The sequence below is a fragment of the Cryphonectria parasitica genome (genome assembly GCF_011745365.1).
Source record: "Cryphonectria parasitica EP155 unplaced genomic scaffold M406scaffold_4, whole genome shotgun sequence".
Lineage (NCBI taxonomy): Eukaryota > Fungi > Ascomycota > Sordariomycetes > Diaporthales > Cryphonectriaceae > Cryphonectria > Cryphonectria parasitica.
Window position 1 is genome coordinate 4,490,464 of NW_024468912.1, and position 24,116 is coordinate 4,514,579.

The window sequence follows — 24,116 nt, forward strand, 5'->3', positions numbered from 1 at the left end:
TTCGCACGAGCCAGCACGACCACGATCTTTTCCTCCCTCGCTCACTTCTTTGAGCTGGCAGATCTCGCGTGTCTAAATGCGATTGCGACTCCCGACATAGCCTGCCCTTACGCCAGGACATCAGCGGGCGCACTCCCCGGTCGGATTTACGAAGCCCACATTTCCTCCTTCTCCTCCCACAGGACGCATCGGTCACTGGACTGAACGCGGTTCTCGCATGCTCAAACCCAAGCACGATCCCACGAGCACAGGCATCGCGAATACCCACGACCTCAAAGCACACATTGGGCCAGACGGGGCCGTGGGCGCATCTCACACCCAGCCCGCAGGCGACAGGAGAGGATATGGCCAACTCCATGCAGTCTGGTGGCCATGGAGGTGGTCCCGGTGGCATCAACAATGCCAACGGCGGCCAGCCCCATGCCACCGAGTACACTTTGCAAGGTGTCATGCGCTTCCTCCAGACAGAGTGGCATCGACACGAGCGCGACCGCAATGCCTGGGAGATTGAGAAGCAGGAGATGAAAGGCCGCATAGCCAACCTCGAAGGGGCAGCACGACGTGCAGACGCTACGCAGAAGGCGCTGAAGAAGTACGTCGCCATACTCGAGGCCAAGGTGAAGGACCAGAGCGCCCAGCTCAAAGCTGCCGCCGAGGGGGACAAGGTCGAGGGTGAGCCGCCCAAGCCCAAGAAGCTGGACAGGGAAGCTCTGATCCAGGCCAAGTTACGTTGTACGTCTGCACTCCTTTGATTTATAGCTCTTCCTCTCCACCGCCTTCCTGTAATTACCACCTCGTCGCTCGCTCGCTGACCATGCCCTCCCCGCCTAGCAGCAACCGAGAAGAACACGGGTGTCTCGAACGACCTGGGGGTAGATGTGGAACGGGCCGACGATGACGAGGCACAGCGATCAGACCTCAAGACCTTCCTTGACCAGTGCCAGGCCGAATTCACCTACCTTATGATCACGCCCGCCAACCCTATACCACCACGAGAGTCGCCGCCGCTGCCGATGCTGGAAGATCTTCGGGAGAGCGAGGGGTACGGCCTACCCAGCTCACAGCCGCCAATGGACCACCATTCTTCTGCCGCTGCTCGCCAGGGCCAGAACCATATAGTCTTCAGGCCTGGGCAGCCGGTCGCCAACCATGTGCAGCCTATGCAGGGTCAGCCTCCTCCCAGCCAACTAGCCGTCAAGCATCCCGAGATCCAGCAGCCGCAGCCTACCGCAGCTCCCCAGGGTATCATGAGATCAGCTGATCCGCAGCAAGGCTTTGGAAATACTGTTCAGTGGCCTGGTCCATCAGTCTCTTCTCGAATGGTCGACGATAATCCCCAGGAAGCAAATCACAGCGTGAACCCTCTTACTCGGACCGAAGGCGGTGCCGAGGCCCCCAAGCAGGAAGGACCTGCTGACCATGATGCTTGGAATTTTAATGAGGGTTCTTTTCCTGACCCTGCACCGCAATCCCAACCACCCGCTGGATCGAATCGCCCCGACACTGATGTTTTCCCCACGGCCGAGGTCTTGCCCAAATCCCCAGGGCGCGGACAGTTAGTGCACCGTCGAAAGGCTTCTCTAGGGAGACGGAGAAGTTCTGACCAGGATATGTCTCTGAATTCTCTGGCGCAAAAGACGGAGAGTGGCAGCTTCAAGCTCCGGTACGGCCTGCGCGGCCATCTGAATGCGGTACGGTCAGTCATCTTCTCTGGAGGCGGCAGCCCTGGCGAGCCAGAGATCTGTACGGCCAGTGACGACGGCCTGATCAAGCGCTTCCATATCCCACGGGGCAGCCCACACATGTATAGCAATTCCCTGTCGGATCTAGACGTCCAGGCTGATTTCACCCATCGTGGACACAACGGCGCGGTGCTCTGCTTGACGTCATGGTCGCAATCCCCCAACTTCACGACCGGCGGCCGGGCTCTGGGCGACGGCTGGATATTCTCGGGCGGGCAGGACTCAACTATTCGTGTCTGGGAGCGCGGCAGGGTCGATCCCAAGGCAACTCTGGACGGTCATACCGATGCAGTCTGGACCATCTGCGTGCTCCCCGCCACACTTGGCGCTGTGTTTGGACAGAACAGTCCATACGGTGCTGCTGACCGCATCCTCCTTGCCTCTGGCGCCGCTGATGGTACTGTTCGTATCTGGTCTGTGAGCCAACCGCCTCAGATGACGAGCCCACAGCCGCCGCCTGCCTCGACGGGACGGAGAGCTGGTGGCTCTGGACGCGTCCGAGGCAACAGCATGAGCTCTGGGTCCGCGTTCCCCAGCAGCCCGCAGCCGACAATGGCCTCCAACAGCCCGTTCGACCATACTCTGGTCCACACCATCTCGCGCGAGAACTCCAGCGCATCACCGACATGCATCTCGGCGCTCAGCGCGTCTGGAGAGTCGTTTGTTGTGAGCTACTCAGATGCTGCTATTATAGTATACGATACCCGGACAGGAGAGGAGATTGGCAGCATGGCGAGCCTCGAGACGTATGACGGTACGATCAACACAAGCGTAAACGCAGTCGTCGCAACCACTGTGGGGCTTGACCAGAGCCAACACCAGAACAACCACGGCGCACTCGGCCTAAGCGAGGACGACTCGAGTGCAGGCGGAGCGGGCCCGACGGGCGGTAGCAGGCAGATGGCAGGCAGCGGTGTCGAGGGTACCATCATTTCTGGCCACGAGGACCGCTTCGTTCGGTTCTTCGACGCCAATAGCGGTAAGTCTGGATGTGCAAACCTCCCAAGGTGATATTCTGTGTGATCATAGGCTATGATGCTGATAATGCTTTTTGCTCTCTAGGCCAATGCACCTACAACATGCTCGCTCACCCAGCTGCCATTTCATCTCTATCCCTGTCACCCGACGGACGCGAACTTGTCTCGGCAGGTCATGATGCCTCGCTCCGCTTCTGGTCTCTCGAGAAGCGCAGTTGCACGCAGGAGATCACATCGCACCGCGTCATGCGCGGCGAGGGGGTGTGTGCCGTGGTCTGGAGTCAAGATGGGCGATGGGTTGTCAGCGGTGGCGGCGACGGTGTAGTGAAGGTATTTGCCAGATAGGAACTGGCCGATACGAGCAGGTCGCCTTCACCTCCAACCCCACCGAAACATGCCGATACGGGGCTGAAGGGTTTGATTGCAGCTGTGGACGGACTGGGGATTTTCCCTAGCTAGAGGAAGAGGAGTAGATGATCCCCAGCCACAAAGAAATAACAACCCACAAATCAAAAGAAAACAAGGGCAGGGGAGGGATAAGAAAACCCAAGGGTTCCTTAGCTTTCGGGATAGAGCACGTGTCATGATACCGCTGTTGAAAGTATCGCGTGTGTACATTTCATCTCCGCTGGCCATGTTGGACAAGCCACACTGGACAAGCGGTTGATACATGAAAGAGGAGTCCCGCAATGTGATATTGTGGCGGGAATTAGTACGGGGCGATATGTACATGAACGAACTGGGTGGCATTCCAATGCCAGACCCTTCTTTCTTCTTCTTAGAAGTACATCTTCAGCTCGAGGAATAGGTGTTGTCTGCTCGGGATAAATAAAGCAATGTCTATTTGCTGGAACATGATTACAGAGTCCTCTCTTGCTGCTTGATTCTTCCTTGGGTGATCTGGAAGGGGGGGGGGGGGGGCTTGCGATCAGTCAGCGACATTGACATTGTCTGTCAGCCAGTGATTCCAGATCAACGCAAAAGGATCGGCGTTTCTAAGTCACCTTGGGCCATTTGCAGGTTTGCCACCACAACCACATATACACAGCTTTTTGTGATGACAGGTAATACAGATTTCCCCTCCCAAAATAGGTAGATGATCATGCACACGGCCTGTAGATATAACGTCACGAAGGTGTAAGCAGGGCAACAGTTCTGCCCTGGTGTCTTATGAACACCCAGAAGAAAAGGGTTATTATTGTTCTAAAATCTCTATTTATATATATATATATATAAATATTACCTCTTATCTTATTTACTCCAAATCCGCTCCTCTCCGACGATACTCTTATTACCGTTCGCCACCAACCTGCAAACCACAACAACAACAACCTCCTATTTCCAACACAAGGTTGGTAAAAACTTACTTCATTACCACAGCGACAACATGGGCTTCTTGCATCATCATCAGCACCACCATGACCCCAAGAACCACCAAAATCAATCATCTCCACCCTCGCAGGCCCGCTCACAGCGACGCCCTCGTCGCCAGACCACAAGGCCTACACCATTGACCTTACGCGGCCCAAGGCCTTCCGCGACAGCATCGAGCTCTGTGTTAAGGCACAGCAGACCGGGGCCGTCGTTGGCCGCTGCGTGGTACAGGTGTCCTCGGGGAAGTTCTTAGATTGTGCCCTGGGGACGGGCGGTGTGGAAGATGGTGGTGATCGCAGTGGTAGCAGCAGTAGGAGCTGCAGGAGGCTCGTTATCTCACATGGTGGTCATGGGGATAGTGCTAGGTACGAGTTGTCTGCAGCGGAGGGATGGCTTGGTGGGGGCGGGCTGCGATGGGTGCACGATGCTGGGGTCCTGCATGGTGGGATTATGAATACCGATAGGCGGTTGCGGCTTGAGGGTTCTGGGGGAGGAGGAGGAGGAGGAGGCTACGGCGGTGGTGAGGGGAATGATGATGGTGTCCTGGCGCGTTTCGTAGGGAGCGGTGGCGGTGGGTTGACTGAGTTTGGGGTCTTGGAAGCGTACAGCTTGGGCGAAGGGTGGTTGAGAGGGAAGAATGTGGAGGAGGAGGAGGAGGAAGACGTGGACTGGTGTGGATTCCTGATTCTTACAGCTGTGTGCGTGTTTGTGCGGGAGGAAAGGCATCGCGAGAAAAAGGAGAAGAACAAGGAGGAATTTGATATGATTGCTGGCATTGGGGATATTCTGGGACTTGTTTCACAGTGAGGGGCTTCTTTGCTTTTCTTTGTCTCCCAGCCATCTTGGGTGCTGATATTTGTTATACGTTGGGAATGGTGTTTGGTTGTGTCGATGGCAGGAGGGGGTTTCTGGATTTTACTAGTAAACATGCAAACTGAAAGAAACAATCACTTATTTACACAAAGCCATCTTCATCAAAGTTATCAAGTCAGGCAATTGTGTAAAAATTTGCCGTTCAAATGTTTAGTGTTCTGCACCATCATCATGGCGAGTCCAACTGACCAGAAACCTTAGAGGTCAGAACCATCAGGACAGCACTCGAACTTGTATGCGGATAGCATGTCCGCGAGACTCTTGGAGATGGTTGTGCACACGCACTGTAATCATTCAGGTATCTCAACAATTGGTTCAACATTGAACCAAACCACATAAAACAGACTTTTGGGCGAGACACTTCCAACACCACAAACATGCTTGACCACATGATGCCCTGATTGCTGCCTGTTCAAACACACACGAACAAAATAAAAGAACCCTTTGACAATCCTTTGTCGAATCCGACCCAACCCAACGCAATAAAAAAAATGCCACACTGAAACCAGAACCCAAATATCATGCAGGTGGCCGGCGAGCATCCGAAACACTGTAAGCGGCAACATCAGCTCTCAGCCACCATTGGACCTGTTCGTCTCTTGTGCAGCTCTCTCTCTCTCGTCAGGATGTTTAAAAAGTGGACTCCTAAGCAGAGGGGGCAGAGGAGAAACCCCCTACTTCTGCATCAGGGTCTCGTACTGCTCCTTGATACGCCTCAACTCCTCCAGTCCGACTGTGCGCGCATTCTCGACAACCATTGGCTCTGGGCTGGCGACATTTGGTGGAGACAAGGGTTGGCGGGGAGTCGTCGTGTAGTCAGGCTGCACAGCTCTACCTGTCGGAGAGGTGCTGCTGGGAGAAGCATTGTTGCCTGCCAGAGACTTCCGTTCGGGCGTGGAAGCGTAGCCCCCCTTTCTCTTGGGTTTAATGAACACCTGCTCCAGATTCTTTTGATCCTTGCGATTGTTCAGGCCCTGATTGTAGCCCTTGTACACCTTCGACTTCTGTTTCTGTTGGTCCTCGGGCTCTTGCTGTTGCTTCTTGACGCCCTGCCGCTCTTCCATTTCTCGTTCTGCCTCGAGCTTCCACTCTTGGCCGTGCGCCTGGACCCAACGGTAGAAAAAGCGGACCTCATCTGCAAGAAGAAGAAAAAAACTGTCAGTCTCTATCTCTCTCTCTCTCTCTCTCTCTCCAGACACACCAGAGCCCATTGTAACATTGCATCAGCATCTCGTCCGACCAGTATCGCTCGAATACTTACCAGAATGCATGGCGCCTTTCTGCTCCTCTGAAAGAACGAAGAGAAAACAAAACAGTCAGTAATCTAAACCAGACATTGGGGGGAATTCCAGCTGGACTGTGGGAGGGAGTGCTTACTGTGATTGACCCTGGTAGCATGGAACTTGACGACATCGGGTCGGCGGCGATGTCTACCGGCATCGGGTAGGTCGCGAGCCAGGCGCTCGCTCCAGCGGGCATTGCACTCGTATGCGCGCAGCAGCCGCGAGGTGGTCTCGACCAGCCAGCCGGCGGTCATGGGGTGTTCTGGCAGGACTTCATAGTCCTTGGGGGGCGCCTGGTTCTTCCAGATCTCCTTGATGGAGTCCAGAAGCAGCGCGACCGCCCGGGTCTCCTCGGTCTCGGGCTGTGGCTGGGACGGCGGACGGGAGAGAGGACTCGGCTCGCAGATGTACTTGGTCAGCGCGAGGAGGTCCTTTGGCTGGGCGCGCAGGCCATGGTTGCTGCTGCTGCTGCTGGTGCTGCTGTAAGGTCCGACATGGGTATTGTCGGAAGGGCCGGGGGTGGTCTTGCAGACCTTGAACAGGACGGCGACAACATCGTCCAGGAAACGGCCCTTGGCCGGGGTATTCTCGCCGAGCTTGCACCACAGCTCGGGGATGCAGTGGATGAAGTACAGGTAGGCGACGACGCCGCGACGAAGGCACTCCCTGACGGTGGAGGCATCCCCAGAGTAGCAATGGGGAAAGGACAGGGCTCGGAGGGCCGGCAGGACAGACTTGCGCTCCTTCTCCAGGTGGCGCAGCTGGTCGGCGCTCACCAGCTGGAGCGCTTCTGCGGCCTCGAGGACCTCCTCGTCGAAGCGCGCGGCCTCGGCTTGGTTGCGCACGGCGGCGCGGAAGGGGGCGATGTCCCCGGTATAGCCGGGGTACATCTCGGCCCACTGCTTCACCCAGGTGGCCAGGGTGCGGTCCTCTGGACCGGCTTGGTTCGTGAACCGGCCATCAGGGCCGACGAGGCTTGATTTTTGGGAGTGGTTAGTTCTGATGTTGTTGTGGTAATAGGCAGAGCAGGTTCTGTATAATACTTACTTGGTAGAGGTGGTGGTGGTGGTGGTGGGTTGACCACCGCGACGAGAAACAGACGGGCCAGCTTCGACAGGCCGGTTTGGGCGCTCCTGGCCCTGGTATCCCACCCGGCTATGGTAGGCCTGGGCTTGCTCCTCTAGATTACATGTCAGCCTCATGCTATTGATAACATACTGAACAGGCTTGTTTGTTCGTCTAAAAACATTCCCTGTGCTTGGAACATTGGCTGTGCTTTGAAGTTGTAAATGTTTGGATGAGGGTATGATACTTACCAACTCGACTGGGCCGGTAGTAGTCGGCCTTGTACATCTTTCGGGGGTGATGCCCCTTGTCGCCTGGGAACGACGACATATCCTCCGAAGAGGAGCTGTGGTGGACTCTCTTGCCACCACGGTGAGACATGGTTGGATCTGTCTTCTCTCTCTACATGTCAGCCAATCCTTCTTTGAGGTTTGGGGAAAGCAAAGACTGTAAACATTATCAAAGCCAGAAATGTTTGTCCTGGGTTACTAGGCCAACTCAGTACAAGAGGTAGCCCCAAAGGTTCATCTGCTAGATGCTGGAATTCCAAGAAAGGATTCAGTGCATCTGTATTTGGTGTTCCTAATGGAGATGGGCTAGGAGGATGTTGAGAGGGGCTGGCTGGTCACAAAATGATGGGACTGAGGATATTGTACCTCGGGGATGGAGGAGACAGAAGGGGTGCTAATCGTCGTGAAAGGAGAGTGCAGATGAGGACTATGCTCAAGAGAATATTGAGCTATAGTCCTTCCAGTAGTATTTATCAAAGGGTTATTGATATTGAAGTCTGTGCAGCTTGTCTTACCTGGTGATGGTGATGATGGTGGTGGCGGCGGTGGTGTTGTTGTCGTTGTTGTTGTTGTTGATGTTGTTGTTGTTGTTGCGATGTTGGTGGCAGTGGAAGAGGTGGAAGGCAAGGAGAGCAAGGAAATAGTATGGGCTGGAACCAATTAGGTAGACGTGATAGGAGGGAACGCGAGCCAAGTAAACAAACAAGTCTACTAATTCTACGGAACAAGGCTATTGCAGCGTGTGCATAGCCACAAGCACAGTTCAAGCGTCACGCTGCGTTCTTCCTACGATCGTACCAGTACTCTTTGTCCCCTCATCACCCAAAATGCACAGCAGGTAATGTATATACGTGTACTGGTTATTCATGTGAGATACCGTTTGAACAACTATGGGCAGAGACATCGCGCAACTCATCCTAGATAGTCCCAGCCGAACCGGGCCTTGGGAGGATTTATCACTTATGTGAATCACTCCTATAATCCTGTGTGACTTCGTTCATGACCTGCCGTCTTTGGTATCTATAATTTACCTTTGTACTTTACCATTTCACTCGGACCAATATGGCAAGGGAAGAATATGATGATGGTATATTCCTCACTGGAGTGTATGTAATTGGGTAGAGATGATTGAGGGTGATTCATGCATACTGGCTGGGATCGTGGGGCCCATGTAATTTTTCAGCGCCGTGCTGTAGTGTCGAGGGTCACCACGCAGTCTCTGAGGCCAACTGCCAGCTACACGGGGTGTACTGGGTTGAATTGAGGTTTGATCACATTATGATGATTTTCATGGGGGGTTTTTATGGGCAAGTTACGGGGTGCCTGCAGGTTCAAATCTTTACGACTCAATGCAAAACATTTTATAGCGTGTCGAACGCCACACGATCGCCCCTGGTGGTGATCCTTATGCTCCCGTGGTCTTTATTCTCAAACTTCAACTACAGAAACCACAGGTAGAACACGAAGCTGACGGAGACTAGGCCGATGAACGGGTTCATGTGTGCGAATGGGCTGTACAAGCATTCTTTCTAACTTATTCGCCATAGCTAGTTGTAGGCCTTCCGAGGCAAAAGGTGTCGGGGTCGACCAGCTGATTTTGGCTTTACATGCGCTCGAGTGTATTGGCAATGGATCGAATGATTAAGAGGGTATTTATGCCTGAATACCCGTTGCTAAGTACACAAAACACACGAATGACCACAGAACGCTGCTACATCTATGAATCACCAGCATGTCCGCTTGCCACAACAAGTATTTTTGGGGTCAGAGGCTTGACTGAGCTCACAAGAATTAGGTGCCTTCTTTCAACTTATGAAGGCACAATCGACAATGATGATTGCTCAAGATACTTAGTCAGCTTATGGCAGATAGATAGCAGGAAATCAGTCCCCAGGCGGGGGTATACATGATGGTCAATGTAGTGGGCAAGACATTGTCGGACTACCCAAGAATTTTTGTGTCCTTGTAGACCATGTGTGTCCCTTGGTCAAGTCATTGTGCCTGTAGAAGGCAGCAGCCTCGATGTTCAATAGCAAAATCAAGAGTGGGGGGGCCAACGCTTGGCGATATTAGGAACAAGTCTCAAGATACTTGTGCTAGACAAGCTTGTTGGGAACTAAGTAGTCAAGGCATGATCCAACTAAGAGACAATTTGAGCCACTATAGAGCGCATTTGATGGAACAGCAACAAGGGAGGGAAAATGACTAAAGAAGAGCATGCGTCGGCACATGCAGGCCTCAAAGGCCAGAAGTAATGGTACCATAGACGTAACGATGCAAAGCCAGCCATTAGAAATTGACGTTGGTCTTCAGTCAAATGCTTACATGATCATGGACAAGGATGCGCCCTAGCCTGGCGGGCCTCCTGCATGCGCTAGAGGCAAGCCAGTGAGTGCTTCCATGCGCTAAGAGCGCCAGGACCCTGGCCCGCCTAGTTCAGGACCCCTGTGGGGGGGGGGGGGGGCAGCTGCCCCTCCATATTCAGCTCCTGGAGCCTCAAGTTGTTATTTGCCTTCTCTTCTTGTTTCCTATCTCTTGACATGCAAAATTCAAATACCCTCCTTCTCCTAGCCCAAATCCACCGTCCCCGGATCCTTGTGCTCTTCTGATTTCTCAGTTAGTCTCCTCAAGTCTCAACCTATCTCGCTAGCGGATCCCAGTTGCATTTGATGGCGTACACAAACGCGCTGCCCTCTGAAGCCTGATTGTCCTCCTTGCCTCCAACCATCCAGTTTCACTCTGGGAGTTCCTCAACCTGTCCAGTCTCTTCTAAATACGATCACTTTCTGACCTGGTAAAATGGAGGTCCACATGCACGGTCTGCCCAGATTTCTTGCGGACAAAGCAGTCGAAAAGGAACTTGAACCCTTCATGGCTAAGCTGGGGATCCCTCAAGATGCCTTCATTTGTGAGAAGTACAAGAGACAGAAATGGGCTAATATCACCTTCCACAAGCGGTTGCATGGCCAGGCTTTCATGAATAGCCATGGCGAGGAGCTTGACCAACATAAGCCGCCTCAAAATGGGCCACGAAACTCCAACACCGCCAGATCTGGCCGTAATTCTACAAGTATTTCAACCAACGCTTCAGTCGCTGGAGCAACAGCCTCCGCCTTCAGACGCAAACCACATAACCAGCGACATCGGGGCCGATCTAGATTGCACTTAGCTGGCAAGGAGATCTTTTGTTCGCTCAGCAAAAACCCAAACGACCCCAGGGCCGTGGCTGGACAACCCAACCCCATCACTCTCAGAGCTCTGAAGTATACTGCCGAGGAGAAAGCGAATCCCACGCGCAACGTTGTCGAGGAAGATCCTCCCGAGGTTCTCAATCTTGTATCTCTCAACTGTGGATACAATGTCTTCGACGGCGACAGGCTCGTCTTCGTCCCCGAGGTCGAGATCCGAGACACTGGCACAGCGAAGTTCTCCAAACATACGCTTCTTATCAAGCTCAAGAGCGGTCACATCGTTAGGATCTCACTTGATACAATCGTCAGCCTCGTCTGCTCCTTCGACCACACTTTTAATCTGACTCTATCCGAGGGGCCATCCTTCTTTCATCAGAGTAACCCCGAGAAGCCATCCACCTCTCGTCATATTGACCCCGAGATGGAAAACATGCTTGACCTGATGAAGTCGGTATTCGTGAACGATCTCAGTGGTAACAAAGAACCCGAACGCACCCGTGTCTGCAGCCTGAACGAGCAGCATGCCAAGGTAGTCGGACACTGTCTCGTCTATCAATTCCAAGTCACAGGCTCAGACTTGCACAGACCCATGAGAACGCTCAAAAACCACCACGTTGTGCCCTTTGTGCGCTTTCCGATTCCCACTCTGCGAATGGCACCGCAACAGTTCGGGTGCTCGGAACACGCCATGCATGCTCTCCTCGAGGAACTTGCTTCCGTGGAAAAAGCAAGACTTTTGCCGTTTGGGATTCTCTTCCATTTACAGGCTCTGGCCTTCAATGCATATCTTCATCCCAGTGTCGTTCTATCGCTCCTGAAGGAGTTGCTGCGTAAATTCAAATCAGACCGAGACACTGGAAGACAACCTATTTCCCTGAACGCCATGAGAATGCTGTTCAAAGAAATAGACTGGCCAAAACCCCACGGCGACCCGTCGGACTTTCAGGTGACAGCCATCATTGCTCTCCTGTTGAAAAGAGACAAGGAGGCTCGCGGAAACATCAGCATGCAAACAGCACTCTTAGCATCCACTCGGAATCTGGCGTCAATCTATAGAGCCACTGTCACGCCTACCAGGATCACACTACACGGTCCTGAGCTTGAAGTCAAGAATCGAATCCTCCGAAAATACCCCAAACACCACGAATACTTTCTTCGGGTTCAGTTCTGCGACGAGAATGGGCAGGATCTCTTCTACAATGCCAAAGTCGATCTAGCTGAGGTCTGGGACAGGTTCAAACATGTCTTCAGCACAGGCATTCAGATTGCGGGACGGATATACGGTTTCTTGGGATTCTCGCATTCTTCATTGAGATCGCACAGCACTTGGGTAAGTCTTGGCATGACATAGGACTACATGTGGGACTGACTAAGGAGTTGGCTAGTTTTCCGCCGCGTTCTATCACGACAATGAGTTTCGAACAAACTTCTCGATCATCAAGGCGCTGGGTCAGTTCTCGAAAATTCGATCCCCAGCGCGGTGCGCTGCTCGTATTGGTCAGGCCTTTTCTGAGACTCCATTCTCGATATCCCTCGACGAGCACGGGATAAAAGTCAAAGATATAGAAGACGTGACGTCTGAAGATGGCACTCGTGTCTTCAGTGACGGTGTTGGCACACTTACATGGGATGTCATCGACATCATCAGCGACATCCTACCCCAGAAAGCAAACCCTCCAACCGCGTATCAAATACGCTGCCGAGGCACCAAGGGCATGATAGCAGTGGATTCCAGAAGTAATGGGTCCGTCATCCGGTTCAGGCCCTCCATGACTAAATTTGCTAGCGATGACGACAGGGTTCTCGAGATCTGTGACATGGCTTCGAAGCCGATCCCACTCGTACTGAACCGCCAGATGATCAAGATACTGGAAGACATGGGTGTTGATCCATCGTGTTTCTCTCAATGCAGAACACAGAGCTGAAGCGGATCAGAGAGGTGATGACTGACACAGACAACGTCGCAGGTTTTTTGAAGCACAAGAAAATCGCGGAAAATATTCGCTTTGATTATCTTTTCCGACAAGCAGCAAAGATGGGAGTCGACTGGCAGAATGACCACTTTATGTGCTCGGTAGTAAAGGCAGTTGTGTTTCGAGAACTGCGCCTCTTGAAGCACAAAGCTCGGATTCCTGTTGAGAATGGCATTACTCTCTTCGGTATCATGGACGAGACTGGCTTTCTGAAAGAGAACGAGGTTTACGTCACCTACGATAGATGCGAAGAGCGATTTCCCCCACCCCCAACTCGAGGCCGTGTGCTTGTTACGCGGTCTCCAGCGCTTCACCCGGGTGACATCCAAGCACCATTGCTCGCAAATCCGCCAAATGGCCATCCTCTGCGAGACCACATGAATGTCATTGTCTTCAGTCGTCACGGCACCCATGATCTTCCTTCGCAGCTGTCTGGGGGCGACCTAGACGGTGATATTTATAACGTCATTTGGGATGAACAGGCCAGACGCGCGACAGTCTTCGCCCCAGCAGACTATCCGCGAGTGGCGCCGGTGGGCCTAGACCGTGAAGTGACCAAAGAGGATATGGCCGATTTCTTCATTGATTTCATGAAGTCAGACCACCTTGGTGTCATCGCAACAAGACACATGATCTTGGCAGACCAGCGAGATACCGGTACCCTGCATGATGACTGTTTGACGTTGTCACGTTTTCACTCGACGGCTGTCGACTACTCCAAGACAGGTTTAGCGGTCGACCTCAAGGAGCTCCCAAGAGCAGAGAGATACAGGCCCGACTTGTGAGTTCTCCTTTGCAGCACTTAGGTTTTATTTCTGTCCAACCCCCCCCCCTCTTTTTTTTTTTTTTCTTTCTTTCTTCTTCTTCCCCTCCTCGTCTATATCTGACGGAGCATCGATAAAGTCTCGCTCCTGGGGGAGACGTTCACGTCATAGACAAATCAGACGTTAGACTCGACGACAATATTGTCGAGCCCGCGGCCGACGCTGAAGAGGATCAGTTCTCTCCCCAGCGCCATCGCTATTATAGATCGGACAAGATTCTGGGTCAATTGTATCGAGCAGTCGACGAGAAGAAGATATGGCGGGAGGACGTCCAATCAAAATTTCAGCCGCGGTCTGCTTCATTCTGGGATGATTTCCTCATCGCCATTCGGCCGCGCTATCAAGCTATCGTTGACCAAACGGAAGGGTATGTCTTCCACATGAAGACTGCGCGGGACATCCGCGGCTGGTACGAAGATGCCGTCTCCAACGCGATGAATCAATACTCGGAGCACCCTATCAACCCGATCACAGAGCTGGAAGTGTTCACCGGCAACATCCACAACAAATCTGGCATCCAGACTCACCGCCAGCGAGACCAAAGCATTAAGCTCAAAGATGAGTTTGGGCGCATCTGCGACTGGATCACAGGCCTGATGAGGAAGGTGTCTCGTGATTCACATGCGCCACTGACGGGGTACGAAACAGAACACGACAGCCTGCATCTGTGTCTTGCCTGTGTCTACGTCGGCAATGAAAAGTCAGCCAGTCCCGATGGGTCGAGGTATGAGAACATGCAAAGCTTTAGAGTGGTGGCAGCGTGTGCACTCTTATCCGAGCTGAGCAAATTCGATCGCGGACACGTTGGCGGTGGTTACCCTGGGGTCCGAAGCCGCGGCGTGGCGGCCGGCTGCAGTGGTAAATGAGATTCAGAGACCTTCCAAGAGCTCTTGATGGGCGTCGGTGCCTTGCAGTCACTACTTGAGGCCGTCGGAAGCGAGGAAGAAATATATGGGCCAGATCACCTGGTGGTTGTGTATTGGGCAGCAGAACAGATCAAGCAAGGTGAGTTGACCTTGTCAGTGCGAGCTGTTCGGCTTATTGGGGTTCTCGAGAGCAGTATGTATCGGAGCTCGAAGGACAACTCATTCTGAAGGTGTTATTATGTTTCTTTCTCTTCTCTCCTCCTTTCACCTTTTTTCCTTTTTCCTTTTTCCTTAAATTTCTTTTCTTTTGGTAGGCAAAGGTGTCCGGTTATGGGCGCAATCAGTATTGTTCTGTGCCCAAATTCGGGTCAACTAAGCACGAGGAACATGTACGCGGCGTCCCACTGGAGCTACAGGTGGAAGTCTTTGTACGTACTGGAGATGTGGGCAGGCAATGAAAGCCACCTGGTGCAGCATTTGGACTAGTCCTTGTGATCCACTCACAAAGGGTACGTCGATTATGAAGAGGCACGCAAGTTGACGACGCCCATGGAAAGCCATATACCATTATGACGAATTTGAACGGTGGATCAAAGCCCATGGATAGAAGTCCACGTGATGACGGGGTACTTGTCTAGGGGGTCTCGTTTTCGTAAGTGTCGTGTCTCTTGCCCTTGCCATTGTAATGAATTACTGATTTCGCTGAATTGACGCTGTAATTAACATATATGCTCTTTTCTAGACGCGCTCTAATCATATTGCATCCCACACAACCCTTTTTTCCTCTCTTGTTATCCTTCCCTCTGATTATCTGATGTGGAATTATTTTTTTTCCTTCCTGTCTATCTAATGGATCCGGTGACCTGCCCTGATCGGGGTATGCCGAGAGCTTCAGCCTCGCTCATTGGCGCGGTTCAGTAGATTTGGGGTCACGACACTCAACCACACAAGTCAGTGAGACGAGTCAGCAGGCTGGGGGGAAATTGGGAAAATGGGAATGTAAAGGAAGGTATGCAGTATTCCCGTCAGTCAGGAACATGTCGGTACTATTGTGAATATGCTCACCTTTCCTCCTGGGCTCTTTTGGGAAACGGGAGTAACGTTCACATCAGTTGGGGATCCGACCCACTCATTAGACGTCGGCATTTGGATGCAGTCGCCCTGACTTGCACCAGTGACAATGCACGGCATGTATTATTCCTCACGCTTATGCCCACTTGGCACACGACCTGCCACTTTGGGCCACGTAGGGCTTGGCCCTCGTGACTTGTCTCCGGGCCCCTTCACCTAGCTGGCATCTGCATCTCATGAGTCTTCTTGAATGTGGGTACAGAGAAGGATGCGGAAGGAAAAAAGATGGAGGCTCCGTCCTCCGCATTCCATAATAGATGTAATATTGACTTGGTCGCCCAGCGTTAGGATTCCCACCAATCAACCACCCAGCGCGCATTGTCGAGATCTCTGTGTGACAGGTCGAACACCAGAAATATAATCATGAGGTGGTCGCAGCATATGATCATTGGTGCCAATGGGTGGGAGAAGAGAGAAGAGGTGTCGTCGTCGATCGCTCTCCGCTGGTGCAATTAATTAACAACACTCCTCCACACTTCAAGTCCACGGCAAGATCCGAGATCGTCACCATGATCCTGAGCCAGCTTACCAGGGGCCTGTCATCACTGGCGCTGGGCCTCGCTGCCCTGCCCAGCCTGGTGCGTGGGGCGTACCCGGACCCGGAGGCCTGCAGCGGCAACTGCTGGACGCATGATCCGGCCGTCGTCAAGAGGTCGGACGGCACGTACTTCCGCTTCGCGACCGGCGGTGGCGTCGGCGTCTACTCGGCCCCAGCACTGACCGGGCCGTGGACCAATGATGGCTATGCTCTACCTGATGGGAGCTCTATTGACCTGACTGGGAACACGGACCTCTGGGTATGTGGTTATACATTGTTCATTCGCAAAAGACTGGCCCAAAAAAGAATCTAGCTATTAGGGAAAGGGGGTGGAGGAAGAGGAACGGAGAGACATGAGACTGACCAATCACTCTGCTAGGCTCCCATGGTGATTCTGGTTGGCAGCACATACTACATGTACTATGCCATCAGCACATTTGGCACCCAGTCCTCGGCCATCGGCTACGCAACGTCCACCACGATGGAGGTTGGGTCCTGGACGGACCACGGTGCCACAGGCATCGCGTCTTCCTCTTCTAAAGCCTGTAAGTCAGATCAGACAGTACCACCCCTTCCAACGGACCCAGAATGAAAGATAGAAGAATGAAAGGAATACCCCACTTACACGCACCCATGAAAAACCCCCTCCGTCTCAGACAATGCCATCGACCCAGCCGTTGTCGAGGCCGCAGACGGCACCTACTACATGACCTTTGGGTCCTTCTGGGACGACATCTACGAGGTAGCCATGACCAACCCGCCCACGGCGCCGTCGGGGTCCTCGTACAACATCGCCTACAACGCCTCGACCGACCACGCCGAGGAGGCCAGCTTCATCTACCTGCGCGGCTCGACGGGCTACTACTACCTCTTCTTCAGCGCCGGCGCCTGCTGCGGCTACGACACGGACCTGCCCGCCGCCGGCGAGGAGTACTCGATCCGCGTCTGCAGGAGCACGAGCGTCAGCGGGCCCTATGTCGACGAGAATGGTGTCGACTGTACCGAGAGCGGCGGCACGACGGTGCTTGCTAGCCATGACTATGTCTATGGGCCTGGTGGGCAGGGCCTGCTGGTTGATGCTGACTATGACGGTGCGGTTCTCTACTATCATTATGGTGAGTTTCTCCATTATTGTAAATTTCTTAAGAAATGAAGGGAAGAAACGACTCGAAATGCCCTAGGAAGGCTTATGGAAGCTGACATGGTCCTTCTTGAATCGAATGTAGCGGATACGAACATCGGTCTGGCCGATGCAGACTACCAGTTTGGCTGGAATGCGCTGTCATGGAGTACTGGCTGGCCTGTTCCCTACGCTTTGTGATAATTTTTTTTTACTTCTCTCGAGATGGACGGCGATTGATGCTGCTCCTCTCTCACATGAACGATGAGCTAAATCAGAGACATTAAACAAGTAAAGGGGCTGTGTTTCTCATGGGCTGGCAGTGGCGGTGGCGGCTGAGGCGATTCCATGCTGAGACACAAAAGAGAGATTGTCTTGTGTGTGACGGAGAGGGCGAAGACAATATCGCCTGCGTCTCTTTCTGGCTGATGTACATTCTGTCATAAAGCTCCAGGAGCAGAATCGATTAATGCAGAGGTTCGAAGCCCATATCATTCCATTGTGGACTGCCAGGTAAAGAGCACACCCATATATGCTGCCAGAGAACTCACGAGGTGGGTGAAAAGAAGACCACACACCCCAAGCCGAGTCAGTGAAGGCTGGTGATAGTAGCAATATTGGTGAAGTCATTCTCCGCTGTGGCTCTCAGACCCAGGCGGCTCCGAACCATGTTTTCTATTGAAATGAGTGATCATTGTTACTTGTACAAGAGTAAAGTATTGAGTAGATCTGGCATGTATACATAATACACTTTCTCCTCTCTCATCATCCAAATCAGTATCCCGTCATGCTGCTCCTTTCTATTAGCCCATGCCCACAGTCTCAAAAATGTGTATGTCATGACTTCGTGTCGTCGACAACGTCACTGAAACAAAAGAGGGTCAGAAAGGTCTCCCAAGTGCGCCCGTACCAGGTCTCCTCGTTGCCGTTGATGCCCATTTTCCAAATCCGTGCACATCATACAAAGGAAACAAAAGCTCATCAATCATGTCGCATACATCACAGTCTTCCATCCTAACAATATCATTGCCTCAAATTCACTTCCTCGACGACTCAAAGTACGCCTGCGCCGCCTTGGTCAGGAATGGCACCGCCTCCTGCTTGATGACAGGGAACGCGTGCGTCATGAACAGCTTGCCGGCTTGCTTGCCAATCTTCTTGCTCTTGTCCTTCTTTCTGCTGCCGCCCGGCCCCGCCTGCGCACCACCAGACGCACCGTACGAGCCGTACCCGTCATCATCCTGATATCGTCTGTCCCGGGCGTCAGGGTTGTTGTAGCCACCATACGCGCCCTGGCTGGCCGAGGTCGCCCGCCGCCGTGGTGGAGCGTATGGATCCTCAGAGGGATCCTCGTGGCGCGAGCGGGCCTGCGGCGGCACACTCTGCCGGTGGCGTTGTCGAGGTGCCGACGCGTAGGGGTCCTCGTAGTCATCCGCCGGCGGAGGTCTCTGCTTGGCTCGTGATCTGGGGGGGTAACCATCATCCTCCCAGCTGGGCCTGTCCTCTGCATGCCTGCCCCGGCGGTCTCGACGGGGTGGCTCAGCTTCTGCATAGGAAGGGCTAGGGTCTTGATAGTATGTCTTGTCTCGGCCTCGCGAGTGCTTGCCGACTTTCTCTTCAGGAGCCGCCCTCGAAGAAGAAGTCAGGGGCGACGACTTATAAGGCGGGTAGTCTCTCGCCGTCGGTATGGTTGACCCCATAGCCCCACCGCCATAATCGTAGGCAGTCCTGGCGCGATCTTGGGGTTTTCCATATTTAGCCGAAGGCTCCTCGTCGTAGTACTGCTGTTGCTGCTCTCTGCCCTTTCTGGTCGACGACCGACGGGCAGGGGCCGCGTAGTCGGCTTCCTGCCAGCCTGACTTTGACGTTGCATCTGGTGAGACTCGCCGTGGGGCCTCTGCCTCCCTCGCTGCCCTGTGGGGGCTGTAGCTCTTTGCTCTCCTCAGATTCTGGCCCTCGTCTATCTCGTATGTCCCGCGCTTGTCTCTGAAATGTCTGTGCCGGTCGCTTGTCTTGGCCTCAACATCATGACGAGAAGAAGCTCCGCTGTAAGGGTCGGCCAAGCCACTTCTCGCAAAGGGCTTGTCAAATCCATCGTCTGATGCGATCACAGCGGCACGCCGCGGCTGTCTGGTTTCGTCTAGAGTTGAGTTCACCGGGACAGATTTGCGACGATGCCGATCGTAGGAAGGAACTGATGATGCCAGCGGGCCGTCGTCGTAATAAGGTTGGTCGTAGACGGGACCATAGTAACGGCGTGATGAGCTCGGGGGATTGTCCCTGCTTCGACGGCTGGAACCGTTGTCGTAGGACCACATGGTAGAGAATGGCTCGTACCAGACAATGGCAGAGATGAGTGATACAAAACCGAGGAGTGAACGGGGATGTGTCCTCGACAGGAGTTGAAAAAGTCCACTTTCGAGTGTTAGAAAGAAAAAGTATAAGACGGGTGTGTGGGTGTGATCGTTCAGAAGTGGTGTGCAGAGGCGCTGCCAGAAAAAGGCACAACTGCGCAACGGGGGTTAATAAGGTGACGTTTGGGCCCGCAAGGATGTAGGATCCAGCATTGAAACAGGCCCCCCTACTGGCCAGCGTCCCAACCTCCTGGAAACTGGAGCTTGCGACTGTTGATCCCAGTGAACACACCACTCCTGCGCGCTACAAGAGATCGACGCTTGTGGCGGGGGGCGCTGGCAGTTTCCAGCGACCTTGGCCGAGCAGACACCGCAGATCTGACCCTCGGGTGAGACGGGCCCCTTCTGTTGATGGTAAATAAAGCTGCAGGATCCCAACTAGACCCAACGCAAGGCCGGATCTCACGGTTGACTCTCCAATAAAAGCTGTATATGTAGTCCTGAGCGATGCTGCAGCCAGGCCCGGAAAGGATTTAGGGGTCTCTGCAGCTTTGCTTGTTTGGGATGTTGTTTTGCGGGGTGGTAGAAGAAGAGGCGATTTGTGCGATCGATCTAGAGGAACTAGAGTGAATCCCTACAGAGGGTGCGAAATGGAGGATCAACCTGGGCCTTGGCCTGATGTGCTGGCGCTGCAGCGGTGTATAAACCTTCGCACAGAGGCGGGTTCTCTGGAGGGGACACAAGCCTCAGGAATATATGACAGGCTCCGAGAGGCCTGCGAGGCTCACAGTGAGCCGTTGAGACGCGCAGATCGGGCAGGCGACGCAGACAATAGGGACATGACACCTGTCCTGCTGCAGACGTCATCTCGTGGCCGGGTCGTACTTATGTCCAAAGCTTATTTCCAGGTCCAGATGACGCTGCGACATTCCTCAGAGACACAGCCTGGCCTTGAATGCCGGGCCTGCTGCTGACAACAGCCCCAACAGGGTGACCGTGAGCATATGACGTCGAGTTGCAGGTGTCCAGGTCCGCCTGTCGAGAGTCGAGCTTAGGTGGGGGTCGACCTGCGCCTTCTAAAGGGAGCACCTAACGGCTCAATAGTCGGCTGACAAAAGCCTCACCGACTTCCGATGCCCGGTCTTTTGCTTTTCTATTTCTTTTTCTCGCTCTTCCATCCTTTGGCCTGGTCTGTTCAGGTCTGTCCCTCTGGCCTGACACCACATCATGTGATCATTCTGAGCAGCTTGTCAAACAATGCCGTGCAGGCTGTGCGTGCCTCCTCACCGGTCCACCATGCAGCTGTCCGAGCCCTGTCTCAATTGGCCATGGCATTGAGCGGGAGGGGAAATGCGGGTAATGGGACATGTGGGAAAATGCAGGGAAATGGGGCTGCCACGGTTCATCCAGCCAACCAGCCTAACTCATGACTTCATCTGCTCGGTTTTGCATGGCAGACTGTACAGCCGAATACTTCCCTTCCAATCTCCCCATAGCATCGTGGTCTCGCGTTGGCGGCAGTGTCCCTCATCAAGCGATTCAAAATCCCGGTGTTGGGATTGTACGGGCAGCCCACGTAACAGGGTGTCCTCTTCCAGAGCAAGGGATATCATGCAAATCGGTTCTGACAACTGGGTAAATAAACAGCGCAGGACTGGTAACAAATATGGTGGTGATCTGTTCCATGGTTGTTTGAGGTCTCACCGCCTTCAATGTATGGTTCAGGCATCTCATCGCTGGAAAATCGTGTCATCGATAAGTGCCTCAAGGGTATCTTCCATCAGAAACGCGAGTCGCCGCCAGAAGCATTGCGGAACAGACCAGCATCTCCACGTCTGATCAGCCCCGCAGGCTGTCCTTCTATTCGGCCTTCAAGATCCACACCCCCGATCCCCTGGAGGCCATCTACCACCCTGAAGCGGAAGCCTCGGTCCACTTCCTCGAAGATCAATAATCACTTAGGCCCACCACCAACCCAAGATCGCCCGAGTTAGACAGCACATTCATGCTCATGATCCCATCACGCATTGCCCCCTCCTTTGTTTTGCACCTTCTCTAGCCTCAGAATGACAACATCGTCAAGGCCAATCCTGGAGCCATGCTTGAGCAACCGGAAAGAGGCCTCGCAAGATGCACGTCGGACCAGCTGTGATAGCGCGGATGAAGTAGGGTCGGTATGGTTGGTGATGTCCACCTGTCCTTGTACCTCGGCCTCGTCAAGATCTTGCAAGTTGTGGTAAGCTCTTCGAGCTACTATTAGGGGTTCTCCGCACGCGTCCGTCTCGTGGAAGATGCGCTGCGACATCGCCAACTGCATTAGTCTTTGCATCTGCGGACTTGCCGAGCCCAGCCTCCTCGACAGCTGAGCAAAGGTCGCCCGCCTCGCCACCAGGAGCCAGCCAAAATGGGTCATGCCTTGAATACCAACGAGGCTACTGGCATGTGGTGCTATCAGACACGAGTGAAGTCCTCTCCGTCATCATCTTCCACTTAGGCTGGTATGCTCGGGCCCTGCATCAAAGATGTGCCGCTCTTGGCAGTCGTAGATATGCTCGCCTGGTGCGTAGCCTCGATGTCGGGCCTGGAATTGCTGAGGGAAGGACCAAGAATCACAATCTTTTCCTTGTTGGCTGTGATGCAACTCGCCCGCTCGGCTGTACCTTGTGTCAGCTTGTCAGTAGGTCATGCAGAACGAGATCAGCTATGGGGCAGTGTGTTATTGCAGCAGCTGAGGATGTAGCAGCTTCGGCTTAGATGAGGACGATGAAGCAACAAAGAGCGTGGGAACTGGAAACCACAGTGGCTCAGCAAGGAGCAGTCGCCAGGCACAGTGGTTAGGCACCTAGACTTTTTGCGGCAGGAGCTGTCCAGCTTGTTGTGACAGTACCTATTTGGCTTGCGCGCACTAGGGCTGGTGGTGAGCGACACAAGGTGGGGGGAGGGGCGCGAAAGTACCAAGTGCCAAATGCAAGCATGTCACATATCAATTCGATCATCCTGCAGCGGTCATGGAACACTAGCCAGCACCGTACTGACACTTATCAGGCAATCCTTTTCGCCTCGAAAATTGACAGGCTCCAGTATGATCATATAGCATTGGAAGATCCCTCTAATGATGAAGAGCTGGATACCGCGGCAAACATTGCCAGGGAGATTCGATCAAGAATTCTATGTAGCCCAGTGAGGCACTCTTCGATCCTCAAACCAATTCATTGAAATGCAGCCTGAAATAATCACCTCAACCTGAAATTGTTCAAGAGTTCAACCAACCAAGCTCTGTATAACTATGGTCTGGAAATCTCCAAATGATAGCTTGGAATCGATCATCCTTCACGCAGGAATTACCCACATCGTGACGATTAGTAGTTGAGAAGCAGGACATATTCCTGCCTCTGGACCACTCCTCTTTTTCGGCCGTTGATCAAGCGAGTCTGCCGACCTCGCTGTCAGGGAGATCATCTGATAGCATCTCATCATACATTTCCTTCCTTTCTTCCGTAGCAGTGTAACGTTCATAGTTGTACGAGAGGAGAATTGAGAGCCAATGAGTGAGCAAGGCGACAATATGCGGTGCCAGCGAACGCGACGCAGCGTAGGATTAGGCATAACTCGCAGCTCATTGCTTTTACCCCGAGGCCTCCATCCCCATCGATGAACTCGAGTGGGTCGAATTTCTTTTCGGAGTAAATCTGCACATTTTGGAGATAGAGAAACACCATTCGCTGCAGCACCTTTCGCCGCCGCCACTCGAGACTCTTTGTGTAGCCAGTGATTGCGCATGTCATTAGTGTACTGTCCACGGTGGTCGTATTGCAGAGTTTCATTGCCAGCTGCTACGTACTTAGGAAAGAACCAGGCAACCCTTAACCCTACTACAAATCGGGAGCCCTCGAGCTAATAGACCGGCAGCCCCGATGCTTTCACAATATTACATGACTATGCTGTATTCAGACGGGCCGTATGACAAAAGGACTCTTGGTGGGGAGGTTTGTGGCGAAAATGGGTTAGACTTCCATGATGAGTCTGTGTGTCCGTAGCAACAGAAAGTGCAGAAGAAGGTCTCAACAATGCTTGGGTGGCATAGCAGACCCAAACTCTGCCACTACTACTACACCGGACGCCATGTACAGACGGCGATCAAAGGAATCTAAAGTGGTCTAAAGGTTATTCATGAAGCGAAAGCTGCCCCCACGAGCAGACGTAATCGCGTTACACTTGGGCTGCTGCATCTGGACTCTACAGTGTGACCGCAAGGGCTTACCAACGGTCCGAATCACTGTTATCGCAGACATGCATTCGAAACATCTTCTGTGGGTCTGTACAACCAACTTGTGAGGGGGCCAGTGTCACCATCAATACTTGCTCGCCGTATACTTTGAAATTTGAGCGTCCTTGTGTGGCACGCGGGGATGTGGTGAGGGATTCGAGCTCATGCCGGTGATATCAGCGCCCACAGGTGCTATGTTGCATTGAATTGTGACTTCAGTCTGGGCTCTTAGAGTTTGAATAAGAATA

The 24,116-nt window shown here is 53.2% G+C and overlaps 7 protein-coding genes across 7 annotated transcripts; 3 read left to right on the forward strand and 4 right to left on the reverse strand.

Moving 5' to 3' along the window:
* Nucleotides 1-356: 356 nt before the first annotated feature.
* On the forward strand, nucleotides 357-3,317 carry M406DRAFT_89240 (uncharacterized protein; the record flags this gene model as incomplete). The annotated part of the gene is made up of 3 exons (XM_040926141.1): nucleotides 357-732; nucleotides 835-2,721; nucleotides 2,805-3,317. The coding sequence occupies 3 exons, from the start codon at nucleotides 357-359 to the stop codon at nucleotides 3,062-3,064; spliced, it is 2,523 nt and encodes an 840-aa protein (XP_040777398.1). The 3' UTR covers nucleotides 3,065-3,317.
* Nucleotides 3,318-4,429: 1,112 nt separating this feature from the next.
* Nucleotides 4,430-4,819, reverse strand: M406DRAFT_68777 (uncharacterized protein; the record flags this gene model as incomplete). The annotated part of the gene is made up of 1 exon (XM_040925196.1): nucleotides 4,430-4,819. One exon carries the CDS (start codon nucleotides 4,817-4,819, stop codon nucleotides 4,430-4,432), a length of 390 nt encoding a protein of 129 aa, XP_040777399.1.
* Nucleotides 4,820-5,640: 821 nt separating this feature from the next.
* M406DRAFT_330259 (uncharacterized protein) lies at nucleotides 5,641-7,695 on the reverse strand (the record flags this gene model as incomplete). Its single annotated transcript, XM_040920498.1, has 5 exons — nucleotides 5,641-6,101; nucleotides 6,228-6,254; nucleotides 6,344-7,248; nucleotides 7,297-7,429; nucleotides 7,566-7,695. 5 exons carry the CDS (start codon nucleotides 7,693-7,695, stop codon nucleotides 5,641-5,643), a joined length of 1,656 nt encoding a protein of 551 aa, XP_040777400.1.
* Nucleotides 7,696-7,910: 215 nt separating this feature from the next.
* On the reverse strand, nucleotides 7,911-8,508 carry M406DRAFT_68779 (uncharacterized protein; the record flags this gene model as incomplete). The annotated part of the gene is made up of 3 exons (XM_040925197.1): nucleotides 7,911-8,053; nucleotides 8,120-8,254; nucleotides 8,403-8,508. 3 exons carry the CDS (start codon nucleotides 8,506-8,508, stop codon nucleotides 7,911-7,913), a joined length of 384 nt encoding a protein of 127 aa, XP_040777401.1.
* Nucleotides 8,509-10,403: 1,895 nt separating this feature from the next.
* Nucleotides 10,404-14,458, forward strand: M406DRAFT_339656 (RdRP-domain-containing protein; the record flags this gene model as incomplete). The annotated part of the gene is made up of 4 exons (XM_040921468.1): nucleotides 10,404-12,125; nucleotides 12,211-12,678; nucleotides 12,708-13,549; nucleotides 13,672-14,458. 4 exons carry the CDS (start codon nucleotides 10,404-10,406, stop codon nucleotides 14,456-14,458), a joined length of 3,819 nt encoding a protein of 1,272 aa, XP_040777402.1.
* Nucleotides 14,459-16,098: 1,640 nt separating this feature from the next.
* M406DRAFT_68782 (family 43 glycoside hydrolase) lies at nucleotides 16,099-17,448 on the forward strand (the record flags this gene model as incomplete). The annotated part of the gene is made up of 4 exons (XM_040925198.1): nucleotides 16,099-16,386; nucleotides 16,507-16,672; nucleotides 16,784-17,242; nucleotides 17,309-17,448. The coding sequence occupies 4 exons, from the start codon at nucleotides 16,099-16,101 to the stop codon at nucleotides 17,446-17,448; spliced, it is 1,053 nt and encodes a 350-aa protein (XP_040777403.1).
* Nucleotides 17,449-17,951: 503 nt separating this feature from the next.
* Nucleotides 17,952-19,565, reverse strand: M406DRAFT_351493 (uncharacterized protein; the record flags this gene model as incomplete). The annotated part of the gene is made up of 1 exon (XM_040922631.1): nucleotides 17,952-19,565. One exon carries the CDS (start codon nucleotides 19,563-19,565, stop codon nucleotides 18,285-18,287), a length of 1,281 nt encoding a protein of 426 aa, XP_040777404.1. The 3' UTR covers nucleotides 17,952-18,284.
* Nucleotides 19,566-24,116: the final 4,551 nt, after the last annotated feature.